At 36.4% G+C, this 14783-nt stretch overlaps 1 protein-coding gene across 2 annotated transcripts; it reads left to right on the forward strand.

The window, feature by feature from the left end:
• The first annotated feature begins 6739 nt into the window (after positions 1-6739).
• rdh12l (retinol dehydrogenase 12, like) lies at positions 6740-13571 on the forward strand. Of its 2 annotated transcripts, XM_034862012.1 has the most exons (7): positions 6740-6996; positions 7271-7386; positions 9428-9583; positions 9670-9774; positions 11151-11360; positions 11488-11680; positions 13041-13210. In XM_034862012.1, the coding sequence occupies exons 1-7, from the start codon at positions 6983-6985 to the stop codon at positions 13141-13143; spliced, it is 897 nt and encodes a 298-aa protein (XP_034717903.1). In that variant the 5' UTR covers positions 6740-6982; the 3' UTR covers positions 13144-13210. The 2 variants fall into 2 exon arrangements, with proteins under 2 accessions (XP_034717903.1, XP_034717902.1); XM_034862011.1 differs by lacking the exon at positions 6740-6996 and having other exon boundaries at positions 7251-7386; positions 13041-13571.
• Positions 13572-14783: the final 1212 nt, after the last annotated feature.

Raw genomic sequence — 14783 nt, forward strand, 5'->3', positions numbered from 1 at the left:
GTGTGTTTTGAAATTCATTTTTTTTTACCAGTTCAAAAACTTCTACCCTGATGCTGCTCTTTCATTTACATTTGCATGTCCTGGTCAACGGGTCAGTTCACCTATTTAGCAAAAAAGAAAATAGAATAGTAAATAAATGGGTTACATAATAACATAATAATAATAACAATACACAAACTCCTACCAGTCTTATACTGTATCAACTTTGTGAGGATGTAACATGTTAGCATTGTATTTACAGCTAGTTCCTGTTGATTTCAGGATTACTGTGACATTCCCACAATGTGCACAGTGTCCTGGCTTCATGCAATTATGACACCAGTTGTATGAAGTCATTATACATATTATACATATGTTGTGTTATTCCTCAAGATAAGTAAATGATCTTTGAAGTGATACATTTAATGTGAATGTGAATGTCACCTTCACAAATGTCATATGCGTCATGGTTGGACACAGGATAGTGTCATTTGCAAGCCAAAGCCATGATAGAGGTGCAGATAGACGGAGGATACAGATAAAAATGGATCAAGGACAAACCTTTTGTTCATTAGCATATCCGCAATACTTCCAGGCAATGCAAACCATTCCAACCAACAGAATTGTTTAGTTACAGTAGATATCTTGGCCTGCATTCAAATGACTTTCCTTGACTAAAGGAACACTGTGACGCATTTTGTACAGCAGTACACAGAAAATCAGCAAACTTTCACTTAAGTTACCAGCTAACACAAGTGCTTGCAAGCCAGCTTGGTCGGCAAGGTGCGAGTGAACACTGTACAAGACATTTTTAGCAAAAATGTTAGATAAGTTAAAAAAACAAAGTGAAACGGTTACAGTATGAGTAGACACACAGACAGCACATAAAAACAAGTTCATGGCTATCTAAATGCGCAAAGGGCCATTGTTGGCATGGTAAACCTCTACCATGACTGAAAGGTCGGCATTCTACTCCATAAAACTTCCATGTAATCAGACTTATTCTGGACAATAACTGAAACTGGCCCCCTGTTAAAAATTAGTTAGAATGCAGGTTTATGGCATTTCCATAGTGGCTACCCTTTTTGAAAATTTAAACTCTGTCAATTACCCCATACAATCTATAGGTTTGACATAAATTATTAAATCTGTAATGTTCAAGACTCAAAATTACAAGGGGAGTTTTAGTTCTCTAAAGGATGGCTGAAACACAAACACCAATAAAAACCATAAAGCGATCTGTTATGCAACATAAACCTTGTTTTATTTGTGTGGTTTGGATGCACAAAGGAGGAAACACTCATAAATCAACTCTGGACTGCATCAAACTCGACAACCTTTAAATAACCTTCCAGTTTTGTTGCATATTTGTGCTGATTTCTCCAAAGAAAACCAAAACTGGTGAGAAAAAAACGTTAATCCAATAATGAAGAGAACTCATGTAGCAGAGCTAAGTGCTGCAGTGTGTTTCAGTCGACGGTGCAGTGTTGATTGGGAGTCTGTCATCTGGTTGTTGTTGTTTTTTAAACTGTCATTATGAAGATATAGATTTCTATCTCAGACAAATTGTGCAGGAGTTGAAAAAGCCATTTCACATCAAAAATTGGATCAGTAAAGAGGAACAGTCTGAAAGAATGAATGGCACCGTTCATGTTATGTAACCACTCAAAGAGGTGAGGGAGGCTAAGAGGGTGAGAAACAAAATACAGAAGCATGACGGGTGCACAAAGAGCCAGACTAGACCGAATGTGAGTGATGGGTGAACCAGCGTTGTTTTTTGGCTGTACAGTAAAGGTAAAACAGGAGGTGAAGACGCTTGGAGATGTGTAACAGGTCCCGCAGCTTTAGATCATTTGAGAGCGATATGAGAATGTATTTTGTAGATGAGAGGTCACTGTACAAGCCAGACTGCTGGCCGCCTGCATGTCTGTGTCAGGGCAGGCAGTGAGGGAAGTGAACTTGGAAAGATATCATTATGATGTAAACAGTAGGGCTGCTCTTTAAGCTTTGCTGCTGACCTGTTTAAATGGCAAGAAAAGGAGTTTGATATTTTGAAACATAGTTAATCTCTAAATCAGTGTTTTCAATGTTAATTGTGACCTTTACAGCATATTTACTGAATGCAAAAATCTGTCTTTAGAAAGTCTCCTCCTTAAATCTGTATCATGAAATGACCTTTCTCAAGCTGTTATCTAAATTCTTTAATTTATTGTTTGAATAGTTAAAGTCCATGTAATGCATGGTCACATAATATTAGTGTATTCATTCCAAAGCAGCAAGAGGGTTGGGGGGGATTACATTTTCTGGTGTTTGTTTATTGTAGTGGCTATTCTAACATTGTCCTTTCGGAAAGGAAGTTGGAGATAGTAGTGTCCGTTCTTCAATGTAGCAGAGTCAGAGGCTTTCTTGAGAAACTATTTTTCTTCAATGGATAACTCACTTTTCTCACTGCAACGTTCAGGAAAATCTCGGTTTTACTGTACAAGCAGTTCTTCAATGGTGGTAATTGAGATTCTGTTTGCTTTCAAATATGGCCGTCCATATTCATCCACGCCTTTGCCGCTGCTACCCGTTTTGGTTTCCTAAGCATAATCCCTTTATGATGCCCCCCCAACCCAAGAAAAAAAAGATTGTTTTGCAAGTTTAGCAGGTTTTGCAAGTTCTTTTTATTACCAAACATATAACTCAATAGCAATAACACAATTGCAGCATCACAAAGTAACACCTAAGAATAGTACAATCAAAAAGGAAAATCAACTTAATAAAGTATTGGGATGTGCAAAATCTTTGTAGAAATGAAATACTCATCCATATGTACAAACTTAAAAGCAATAATATACTAGTAAGTCATCTTCTTCAATTAAGCAAAGATTTAGAAGCAGAAGAGTTACAGTTTTATTTTACTTTTTAAACGCACCATGTAGAGCAGCTAAAACACGCACATTCAAGTATTGAGAAGTGCATAATATCATCAAAATAAACCAAAGATTTTCCAAAAACAATCAAATCAAATAGAAAAAGCAGAAGTACTTCAGATAACTCAAATTCAAAAACATAATAGATGCTTCAAGTTTCCATGACACACGGGACCAGAATGGGACGGTTGGGTTTAGGAAAAGAAGAACGGGACGGTTGGGTTTAGGAAAAGAAGAACGGGACGTCAGGTTTAGGAAAAGAAGAACGGGACGTCAGGTTTAGGAAAAGAAGAACGGGACGTCAGGTTTAGGAAAAGAAGAACGGGACGTCAGGTTTAGGAAAAGAAGAACGGGACGGTTGGTTTTAGGAAAAGATGAACGAGACGGTTGGGTTTAGGAAAAAAAGAATGAAACGGTTGGGTTTAGTAAAAGAAGAACGGGACGGTTGGGTTTAGGAAAAAAAGAATGAAACGGTTGGGTTTAGTAAAAGAAGAACGGGACGGATGGGTTTTGGAAAATAAGAACGGACAAGGTTCTTGTCCTGCATGTCACGAACCCCTGTCTCCTGGGTGAAAGTCCTGTGTTGTTTGACCCATCCACCACCCCAACCAACCCTGCTACTTGCTACCGTTGTTGCTCTCAATGTTACGTCGCTTTCAAGCTCCATGTAGCTACTGCTCTCGCCAGCGCTTTTTGCGTTGTATGTGACGCTGACAGCCACTGCCCGAACGTCAGTATTTTACGCAGTATTTTTACAGTTTGTCAGTCAATTGTAACACTATATGTTTGTGACTCATGTTAAAAGTGTAAAACCATTTTTTGTTTTAAACGTTAGAACTTATTTGAACAAGAGGATTATCAAATCTGTGGGAAAACCACTGTATAAAAACATTTCTTTAGAATTATCTGTTTCTACCTTTTATCTGTGGGTAACATGTCTTGTTAATTTCCTGAAAACCCATTCTGTATTTGTTTTGAAGTTTAATGTAAATACATGTTGCCATTATTTTCCATTAAATTGCTTTATTCTTCATTATTATGCTATGTCATTGAACTTTACAAGAGAAAAGCCATTCATAGTTGATGTGCAATATTAATGATGGAGTTTTTACAAAATTACATTTGTTGGCTAACCACTTGTTTATTTGTGTTTTATCCGCTCTGTATAAGAATACAAACCTGCATCCTCTTTCTCCACATCTGCCAAAATGAAGTTACTAGTCCCATTATAGCTAATGGATTGTTCTCATCGTTTATTCAGTGCATCCTCTTGCCTCTCCATTGTCTTTGCATGCTGGGAAGCTGCTTATGCGGCGCCAGTAATAGCTTAGGTAAACTGTTGTGTCTAATGTTTTTTTTCGCCACTGATGACAAAACAGTGGTCCATCAACATAGAAAACATATAAGGTTGGTGAAGGGGCAACACGTTGTTGTGTCATACAAAAAAAATCTAAATTTAAAAACAATTATAGGCTATCCTGGATAGTCAAATATTTACCTGAATGTGTGTTTTTCTTTGGCAGCTGTTACACAACAAGATGATTTACTGATTGTCTATCACAATAAGTCATGTTGTTGAAAAGTACAGTGTTTGAGAAATTGATAAATAATTAAATTCAATTTTATTTATAGTACCAATTCATAACAAGAGTTATCTTGAGACACTTTACAGATAGAGTAGGTCTAGACCACACTAGACCACTTAATTTACAAGGACCCAACAGTTCTAGTAGTTCCCTCCAGAGCAACTCAACAGTGGCGAGGTAAAACCCCCTTTTAGGAAGAAACCTTGGACAGAACCAGGCTCTTGATAGGTGTCTGACGGGCCGGTCGGCCGTTGAAATGAATAGTGGCAAAAACAGTCAGAGTAAAACAGACACTTACAACAACTTCCTGTTGCACTTACCACCACTTGTTGCTTGAATAAACACAAAGAAGGAAGAGAAAGAGGGGAGGTTGAGGTGGAGGAGGATACAATCAGGATAAGTGCACACAAACTTGATTTGAACTCCTGGGTGTTTTCCAATCAGCGTGAATCCAATTATAACGACACGCCTTTATCTGGATTTTTCTTGCACCCCCACACATATAATTTACCCGTGCACTCCTTTGCTGACTAATCTCCCAGAGAGAAGGGGAAGGAAATGTTTGCTTACGCACAATCAGCTGATGACCGGGACAGTGTTTCCTGTTCTAATGACCTTCTGTCCACCATGTAACTCCAACCCCTGTGGTGAAAATGTCTGTAACATATGAATGAACCATTCACAGATTTTTGGTGAACTTTGATAAGGCATTACCGTTTACAGCCAATTATTTGCCAGCAGGGTGAAATCTCAGCCAAGGACACGGTTTACCCAAATACCAACCTGTTAATCTTTCAATAGACATAACACAGTAACCCAACTCAAAAAGGGCTCTCAGCTGATTTGTGGTGAGGTGATCATTGGCTGCCACCTGCTGGAGGGAGGAGAAATGGGATGTTTCTATCTGGAGAGCAAGTGGGGTTTCTCTCTTTTGTTGGTGATTTAGATGTTTGTTTGCTTTTTAATGAGTTTTTTTATAGATAGGATATAATTGTCCAATCATAATTTACTGTAGAGATATTCAACAAGGGGTCCAGGAACCCTACGGGGTCCTCAGAGTTACTGATAGGGGGCACCAGACCCCTTTGACAAAAAACAGTAATTTTACCTTGCAGAACACAGGCATCTACCGCTGCTTTGATGGGTTAGCTTGTCATTGTGCAACTTTGATGAATCTGAACTAATGCTCTAAAACACCAAAGTCACCTCTTTTTCTATTTTCTAGTCCCTTTCTGGGAATCTTAAAGGGAAAATGCACCACTTTTAATGTAGATGTCCAGTCAGTACTGATCGGTATGTGTAGTCTATTGTGTGCTACATGTGTATTGACTGACAAAGTTAAGTTTTCCTTTGGATGGCCAAATTATCTGTTTTGTAAAATGTCTGAAAATATATACATTAACATTAATCAGACATAATATTAGGACAAATAAATCAGCCTAAAAAATGACTGACCATTGATGATAGGCTTACTGGCCTATAGGTAATCTGGTCACTATGGTAGCCATGAACACATACATACAGTTGTGCCACATGCATGTTTAACATGTGCACCATAAAAAAAATGTGTTAAGGCCTTAGGCCTCCCTACACATTATTGTTGGCCCAGTATACAATATCAGTACGGGGTCCCTGCTATGTCTCTTTTTCAGCTTAGGGGTCCTTAGTTTAAACGCTGACCCCTGATTTACTGTATGGATGAGATTTATTGGGTGTTTTAAAAGAGGTTAATGCACTAATACATTCTATCATGATGTATTTTTCCCGAATGAAGGACCAGAATGGCTATTTGTTAATATTGGTTATTTATTTGGCATTATTAAAACATAAATATAAAACAAAATACCCTGCTATATTTGGAGTTTTTTTCCAAATGATTCCTTTGTTCAATACTCCAGTAGTTTTTTTTACTTTGCTGATAATTAGATGGTCGGTTACTTGATTGCTACTGAAATATATCACAGTTTAAAGTGAATCAAACAAACAAGCAAAAAAGAAAAGTATGCGTTATTATTTATATTGTCATTATCATTAATATTATTATCATTAATAATAATTATAATAAATAAATTGTTGAAAGTTTATTTTTAAACAAAGACATCATTTTATTAATAATAATAATATGCATAATAATTAAACAATGTAAAGTTTATTTTTAAACAAATAAAGAAATCATTTTGGTTTCTATGGTTACTGTTGACTTTTCTCCCCACCCATCCGGCGCACCTCGTGCTTGTTATCGAACACACCACCAAGTACAGGCCTTACACTTAAAGTTTAACCAATCAGCATTGTCCAGGAGCGACTGAGTCGCAGCCGATTGGCTTAAATCTCAGCAAATCAAACATAACTAATAAATGACAGTTCCGCATTGCCAATTTCAACCAACATAAGAAGTTTGTGGTACTTCAGTGCGGTTGAATGTGAGATTGACGATTTGTTTTCAGTTTTATTCGTTAAGTGTTAACCCAGCCACTCACCTAGCTGCTGTAGTAAAGCGAGATGCAGGCTTTAAGGTGAGGAATCCTTGTATTCATGAAAATAACGTGACTCCAACTGTCGAAATAACGTTAGTTTTAGTTATGCTAAATTGGTCAACTAGCTACTAGCTAATTTGTTACATTTTAACTTAATTTCTAAATAAAATAGTGAATACAAGTTGTAGTTGACTTAGTTGAGAAAAAAACAGTTGAAATTGTTTGTACAAAGTGTGTTTGCTTTGTCATATCGCACCCATTTTGCTGGTTGAGTCACTTACAGTTAAGTAACAATGATTTCTCAATATGTCAGAAATTTCTTTCGGCCTGCCTGGTCCTCTGCTGAAAGGCTAGATGACAAAACTGTGGTCATCACTGGAGCCAACACTGGGATTGGCAAAGAGACAGCCATTGACTTGGCCAAGAGAGGTGCGTCAGACACTGAGCCCACATCAACTTTAAAGGAAATTGTTCTTCTGTTTTTGCTTGGTCATGTATAGCCTAATACTGGTTTCACCCGTTTCAAATTGGGTTGGGTTTCCTTTGACAATTTTGTATGGTGGTGATAATATACCTTCTGATACCACATACATTCTTATTTTCATCTCATATCTCATATGGGGGAATTAAAAAACCATTTTCTAACAAAATAAGACAACTTTCTCAAATGTATCAGTGTTTAATTTTGTCCTTTTTAAAAAAAAAAAGAAAAAAAAAAGAAAAAGGAAAGCAACGCAGCATTTCAAATACAAAAATGTTTCCCCTAAAGTAACCCAAAGTCTCATATTAAGCTCTACAGAGAGATAACTTGTATTGTTTCATATTTTATGTCCAGTTATAGAAGCGCCCAATTAAAGAGATAAGTAAAAGAGATGGTTTGGATATTTTGAAGTGGGGTCGTATGAGGAACTTATTCATAGTCAATGTGTTGCCTATGAATGGTTGCCAGCACGCTCCCAGATTGGAGAAACAGGCAGTGTGGATGGGGGAAGCAGCTAAGTGTATTTTAGGCACCTAAAAGTGGGACCACCTCAAAAAGTTTGTCTGTTTGTGTATGCTATATTTAAAATATTTTCACCGCTTTAAACAAGCCACAAGACTCCTTTTAACAAAAAACAGTAATTTTACCTCGCAGAACATAAGAATCTACCACTGCTTCAATGAGTTAGCTTATTGTGCAACTGGTGAATCTGAACTAATGCTTTAAAACACCAAAGTCACCTCCTCTTTTTATTTTTCTAGTCACTTTCTGTGAAGCTTAAAGGGAAAATTCACCACTTTTAATTTAGATGTCCAATCAGTATATGTAGTCCGTTGTGTGCTACATATGTATTGACTGACAAAGTAAGTTTTCCTTCTGATGGCTAAGCCCGAAATGACTAAGCTCTCCAAGTTTGCTTTAGTCGCGTTTTTTTCCAGTTTATCTTTTGGATCCTAAAGGTCTTCAGCACACCTCCGTCCAAGTAAACATGCACTCACAGCCTGTGAGAGCCAGATTATCCAGCAAATACATGGCGAAAACTGCCCACGCTGACATTCATTACAGTGAAGTGATACAGTTCCTGTTGGCATCAAAGGGCAACTTGAAGGCCCCACCAGTCGGTGTTTGATTCTGACAGCTCAAGTTCTGAAGGCTCCAAATCCTCACCGCTGCATTTGCAGCCTCTCTGGCTGAATTTCCAACTCATTAACCACACATATATTACGATTATGTATTAGAAAAAAAAGTCAAATCACTTCCAAAACCAGTACCTCCAAGGTTTCATGATCGCGCCAATTCAACCAATCACCGTGACTTTGGTGCAACGCCGCAACTTTTCCTGAAATTTGACCAATAATGGAGTTTCCTGTGGCTGAAGATGAATACATATGATAAACAGATGTGGTAATGCTATGTAGGGAGGGCATTCTGGAGCTGCTTTATACAATTTTATCAAACTGTTCATTTGTACAGTACATTGGCGCAACATCACAAATTAGGAGTTTTAGGTCTGCATTTTAAGCTAAACTTTGTTAAAACACAGTAAATTGAGTAGTGTTTACTTTTTATACTGGTCATCTTGATAAAAAAAATATTTTTTAACTTTATTGCCCATATTAAACATTGCGGGCAATTTAAGCAATACAATACACATAGCAAAAGCAAAAAAATAAAATAAATCATAAAAGGATCACCTTGTGGTTGAACTTCATTCAACACCTATATTGACTACAAAGAAGCAGGGTAAGTAGACCATTGCACATCAGTGTTTAAATTATTATTCTAAATCATGGCCTAGAATGACAGTGGTCCATCTTCTCATGGAAGATGGATCTTTTTATCCAGGTTGAAAACATTTGTGAAATACAGTACACACATTTTGTCTCTAGGGGGTGTTCTTCACCAATATTACAGTGTATGGCATGCATTATTAGCTTTACACAGACATTGCCTCTGTTGTTGTATCTCACTGCTGTATATTCTGTTTAGGGGCAAAGGTCATCATGGCGTGCAGGGACATGGAGAAAGCACAGGCGGCTTTGAAAGAAGTCATTGAAAACTCCGGCAACGAGAATGTTGTTTGCATGAAACTGGACTTGGCAGATAGCAAGTCGATTAAAGAATTCGCTGAAGCCATCAACAAAGGTTAGCTAATTTATTCCTTAGGAATATTTACAAATGGCGAGACTTCAGAGATGAACATTTAACTTCTTGATGTCCTTTTTGTACAGGAGAGTCGAAACTCAACATCCTTATCAACAATGCTGGTGTGATGGTTTGTCCTTTTGGGAAAACAGCAGATGGCTTTGAGATGCAGATCGGTGTCAATCACTTTGGTAAATGCAACTATGTCTTACCTGTGTCATGAGAAAAGAAGTTAAAGATGTTAGTCCAGAATGGACAGTCCTGGACTTAATACAGCCCCTGGAGTCTGATTTGACCCTCACATTATAAGTAATAGGATGTCCTGTCCCTATAGAATCTAAATCCTAATATAAGAGGAATCTTTTCAGATACTTTTTATTTTTTTTTTGTCATGTTGGACTGCCAACATCAGTAAAATACTTGACCTCTGAGGTTTTATTTTAGTGCACACAGTGTACCAGCCATGTCTCCAGCTGGGAGGCATCAGGACATTCAACAGTACCTGTAATGTCCACTAGGAGGCAGATGTGTCATTTTCTCCCTACACTTGGCAACTTGTGTTCTTACTAATGGCGTTTCTCCATTGTTGGTACCTATTTCTCTAATAAAGTAATATAGAGGGCACCGGTGCATGACATAGACGGTGTATATAACCCTATGTATGACTTTATTAGAGAAATAGGCCAACATTTATTGGTCTTGACATTTTTAGGGCTCAATCCCTAAGTGTTGGGGGTTAAAGTCCCTAGGAAAAAGTGTGGTTTATGAAGCCATCAGAAAACATTTGTCCCTGCCAAGTTTTATAGACAGTCTTATTAACCTTCTTGTCACTAAAAACCATGAACCGGTCGCTTGTCATGGACGGCATTACTGGCCTGCCTTTTTAATCATTTTTTTTCTCACACAGCCAGTCAAACATTATAGTATAGTATAGGTAGGAATAGGTTGACGTTATAAGGAAGGGGTAGATATGAGTTGACTTAGTTTTTCCACATCCCAGTAGTCCGGCCAAATTTTTGCCACCTATCGGTCAGTTCTCACGAGTTTCTAATTGAATTTGGATAGTTTAGAAAGCAATATTCAGATATAGTCTGATAAAAATCTATTTCTCAGTAACAGTGTCTCTCAATTAGCAGAGAAGTTTAAAGTTCTTGTTTCTTTTCACAAGCTTTAGCTACCACAATGACTGCAGAGTGTCTGATTTTTACAAAAAACTGAAAATGTACACCTACTGAATGTTCAAACAATCTATCGTTTGACAAGCTCATAGTTAGTGCTGTAAAAGGGTTTTAACTATGTTTGTATTATTATCTGCTTATCAGTGAGGGTAAACTCATTACTTAAAACACCTCTCTCCATAACACAATAAAATTCTACAGCACCACATACTACAGCCTCCAAAATGACTTAAGTCGAATCAACAACAGAAAAATGTCCCAAACTCGGTCTACAAAGACCGAACATTTTTCGTAAATATTTCTTTTGCCATAAAATTTGTGAGACAATATCCTTTTTCTAATTTCTCAGATTCTGAATTAAACATGAATGTCATTTCATTGTTTTTCAGGTCACTTCCTGTTGACATATTTGTTGCTTGACCTGATTAAAAAATCGGCACCAGCCAGGATTGTCACTGTGTCCTCCATGGCTCACTCCTGGGGCTCCATCAATCTGGAGGACATCAACAGCGAGAAGAGTTACGACAAGAAGGCAGCCTACGCTCAGAGCAAGCTAGCCAATATTCTCTTCACCCACTCCCTAGCCAAGAAACTAGAAGGTGTGCAGTATGCCCTTATCTCTCTCATAAAGCCATTTTAAGAAAAGGTGATGTGTATATATATATATATTATTTATTTTACCCTCATATACAGTAACAGTAATTATAGAATCAACTTGTCTTTCAGGTACCGGTGTGATGACATATTCTCTCCATCCTGGAGTCGTCCAGACAGATTTATGGCGTCATCTGAGCGGCCCTCAACAGATTGTCATGAAGATGGTCAGCCCTTTCACCAAAAACTCTTCCCAGGGCGCTCAGACGAGCATTTACTGCGCAGTGGAACCGTCCCTGGCGACAGAGAGCGGTGGATACTACAGGTACACTTTATTTTTACATGTAGCTAAACATATAATTTTACATGTAGCCAAACATATATTTTTATATGTAGCTAAACACATAATTTTACATGTAGCCAAACACATAATTTTACATGTAGCTAAACATATATTTTTATATGTAGCTAAACATGTATTTTTATATGTAGCTAAACATGTATTTTTATATGTAGCTAAACATGTATTTTTATATGTAGCTAAACATGTATTTTTATATGTAGCTAAACGTGTATTTTTATATGTAGCTAAACATGTATTTTTATATGTAGCTAAACATATATTTTTATATGTAGCTAAACATGTATTTTTATATGTAGCTAAACATATATTTTTATATGTAGCTAAACATATATTTTTATATGTAGCTAAACATATATTTTTATATGTAGCTAAACATATATTTTTATATGTAGCTAAACATATATTTTTATATGTAGCTAAACATATATTTTTATATGTAGCTAAACATATATTTTTATATGTAGCTAAACATATATTTTTATATGTAGCTAAACATATATTTTTATATGTAGCTAAACATGTATTTTTATATGTAGCTAAACATGTATTTTTACATGTAGCTAAACACATAATTTTACATGTAGCCAAACATGTATTTTTATATGTAGCTAAACATGTATTTTTACATGTAGCTAAACATGTATTTTTACATGTAGCTAAACATGTATTTTTACATGTAGCTAAACATGTATTTTTACATGTAGCTAAACATGTATTTCAACAACATTCTGGAGGGCGAGGAGATAATTAGTAGTTAATAAGTTACGGCTTACCGTGGTTCCACACATTTTAATCTTTTTGTAATCAGTTTGCCAAAACAACAATTGTCCATCACAGAATAATTTCTTTAAACAAAGTTAAGCAACCTGGAAAAAAAAAAAATATGTTAACACTTTACTTGAAGGTACGTACATAAGAGTGACATAAACACGTGCACTGTCATGATAGTATGACACATGAACCCTAACCATAACTTGTCATGAAAAAACTGAATGACTAATACTAAAAGAAGCGTTATGACTTGTTTATGTTTATGACACGTTCATGACGATGTCATGCCACTCTTATGTAGATACCTTTTGTGTGTGTATACATACTTATTGCATATGCAAGACTTTTACAGGAAACCATAAGCTTCTAGATTTGAATGCATTTCCAATCTGTTATTTGCTATTTGATGGAATACATATCGAGCAGCAAGGGCAGCTAGAGAGGAACTCAACCATGAACTCATTGTGCACTGAATCACGCACAACCACACTGAATGCATGAAAGAGACAAATTTATCCAAATTTTACATTGCTCATCTTCTTTGTTACAGCGACTGTGCTCCTGCCAACTGCTCAGCGGCCGGTAAGGACGACGACATTGCGCAGAAGTTGTGGGATTTGAGCTGTCGGATGCTGTCGATAGAGTGGGATTGAGGCAACCTGAAAAATGAAAGTGTTACAGGGTTTCTTTGCAATATATTTCACAAATACAGCCAACCAAGATAATAATGCTACAAAACATTATCTTTAACATGAGATTTCCTATGGTTACATTTTTTCTAGTACTTCTTATTTGTTTTTGATACCAACAAAGTATTTGTATTTTGGACACTATTTCTAATTAAGAAAATACTAAGTATATAAAAAATAAAGTGTGTAGTTTGTGTGAAGATTCTGTACAGAAATTACCACAAACTTCAATAGTTTTCTATTCATTTTTATATCAGCATAGTAGTGGATATTTGAATAAAATTGTTGAATAAAAAGAAAAACTTGAGAGTCAGACCAAAGACTACACTTCCATGTTGCAAATGTTTTTCTGTACCTGTATTTCCTGGCATTAAACCCAGTGTTGCACTCCATCATTTAGTCTTTGTACCTACTACTTCCTGCACATGCTTCATATTTCAATTAATTGTATGCAAAGAAACACATTTTTGGACTTTACATACGAAAAGGCGGGCAATCGGCACCACATCATGGCAAAGCAGTATTGTAATTTCATGAATTTTCATTGATATATTTTACAAGTAAATGTTGCTACAGACACATAGCTAGTAATACTGCAAATGCAAGCAAGAATAACTTTTATTAGTGGGCCATAAGTTCAATGGAGTTGTTACCTCATTAGGTAAAAGAAAGGGACTACAGGCATTTAAATTACATAAACTGTTTTGATAGTACTCTAATGCACCTAGTTAGTCATATTAAACCGCTACAACAAAGGTTTTGTCGGCACAGAACCTGACAGAGTAATAAAGACAACCACAGATAATAAATGTGATACCACTGTATGATCTCTTAAGTGCCTGTAGTAGATCAATAAGGGCAATACATAAAAGATAACTGCTAAAGATGTACATGACTGGATTAGGGATTTGCAAAGTTAATATCAGGAAAAACTACCAATGATTCTGCTGCGGAAAGCATTCTATGAAACTCAAATTATCAAACCCAAAACTTAATCTTGTCATAGAATGTGTGGTTGTTTGGTTTCAGTGAAAACACTGATATGATCCAAATAGATTAAAAAAAAAAACACCACCCGAAATAAAAGGAAACCGTACCGTTGAGTATATTACAAATTCTTTAGCATGCAGTGTTTTTGAAAACTTAATTTTTCTATTTCTCTGTGAATAAGAAGTCTTTGTTTGTTTCTATCATATTTTTATTAATTATTCATTGCATAATGTGACCAAAGGTGACTGCATACACTGTTATTTATGGACACGCTTGCATTGTGTGTGGGGAAAAAAAGGGAAGACAGAAGTATCTTGGTTTCAATGCATCACCCTTGAACTCAACATATCTAATCAGAAAGGTAATGGAAGTTAAGGACACACTCAAAATTATCATTACAATGTTTAAAAAATGACTGGTTGATTCTTAGTTATAGTATAACTGCGATAAGCTTTAATGAAACAAGACCAGATGTCAACCCTTTGTTTGCTAACAGTGACACCTACTTCTACCATAAAACGTGGTCTAATCATTTGCAAGGCACCATACATGTGTGCAGTGAAGTCCTTCATCTCCATGGCCACGCATACAATCAATCATTAATGTTTCATAAA

This window comes from Etheostoma cragini, chromosome 22, assembly GCF_013103735.1.
Source record: "Etheostoma cragini isolate CJK2018 chromosome 22, CSU_Ecrag_1.0, whole genome shotgun sequence".
Taxonomy (NCBI): domain Eukaryota; kingdom Metazoa; phylum Chordata; class Actinopteri; order Perciformes; family Percidae; genus Etheostoma; species Etheostoma cragini.

Bases quoted from the DNA above. Each gene is read 5' to 3' on its own strand.
- rdh12l (XM_034862011.1), top strand. From the start codon at position 7,251: ATGATTTCTCAATATGTCAGAAATTTCTTTCGGCCTGCCTGGTCCTCT. The intron at 9,775-11,150 runs GTAAATGCAACT...ATTGTTTTTCAG, and splicing joins GATCGGTGTCAATCACTTTG to GTCACTTCCTGTTGACATAT. The intron at 11,681-13,040 runs GTACACTTTATT...TCTTTGTTACAG, and splicing joins GAGAGCGGTGGATACTACAG to CGACTGTGCTCCTGCCAACT.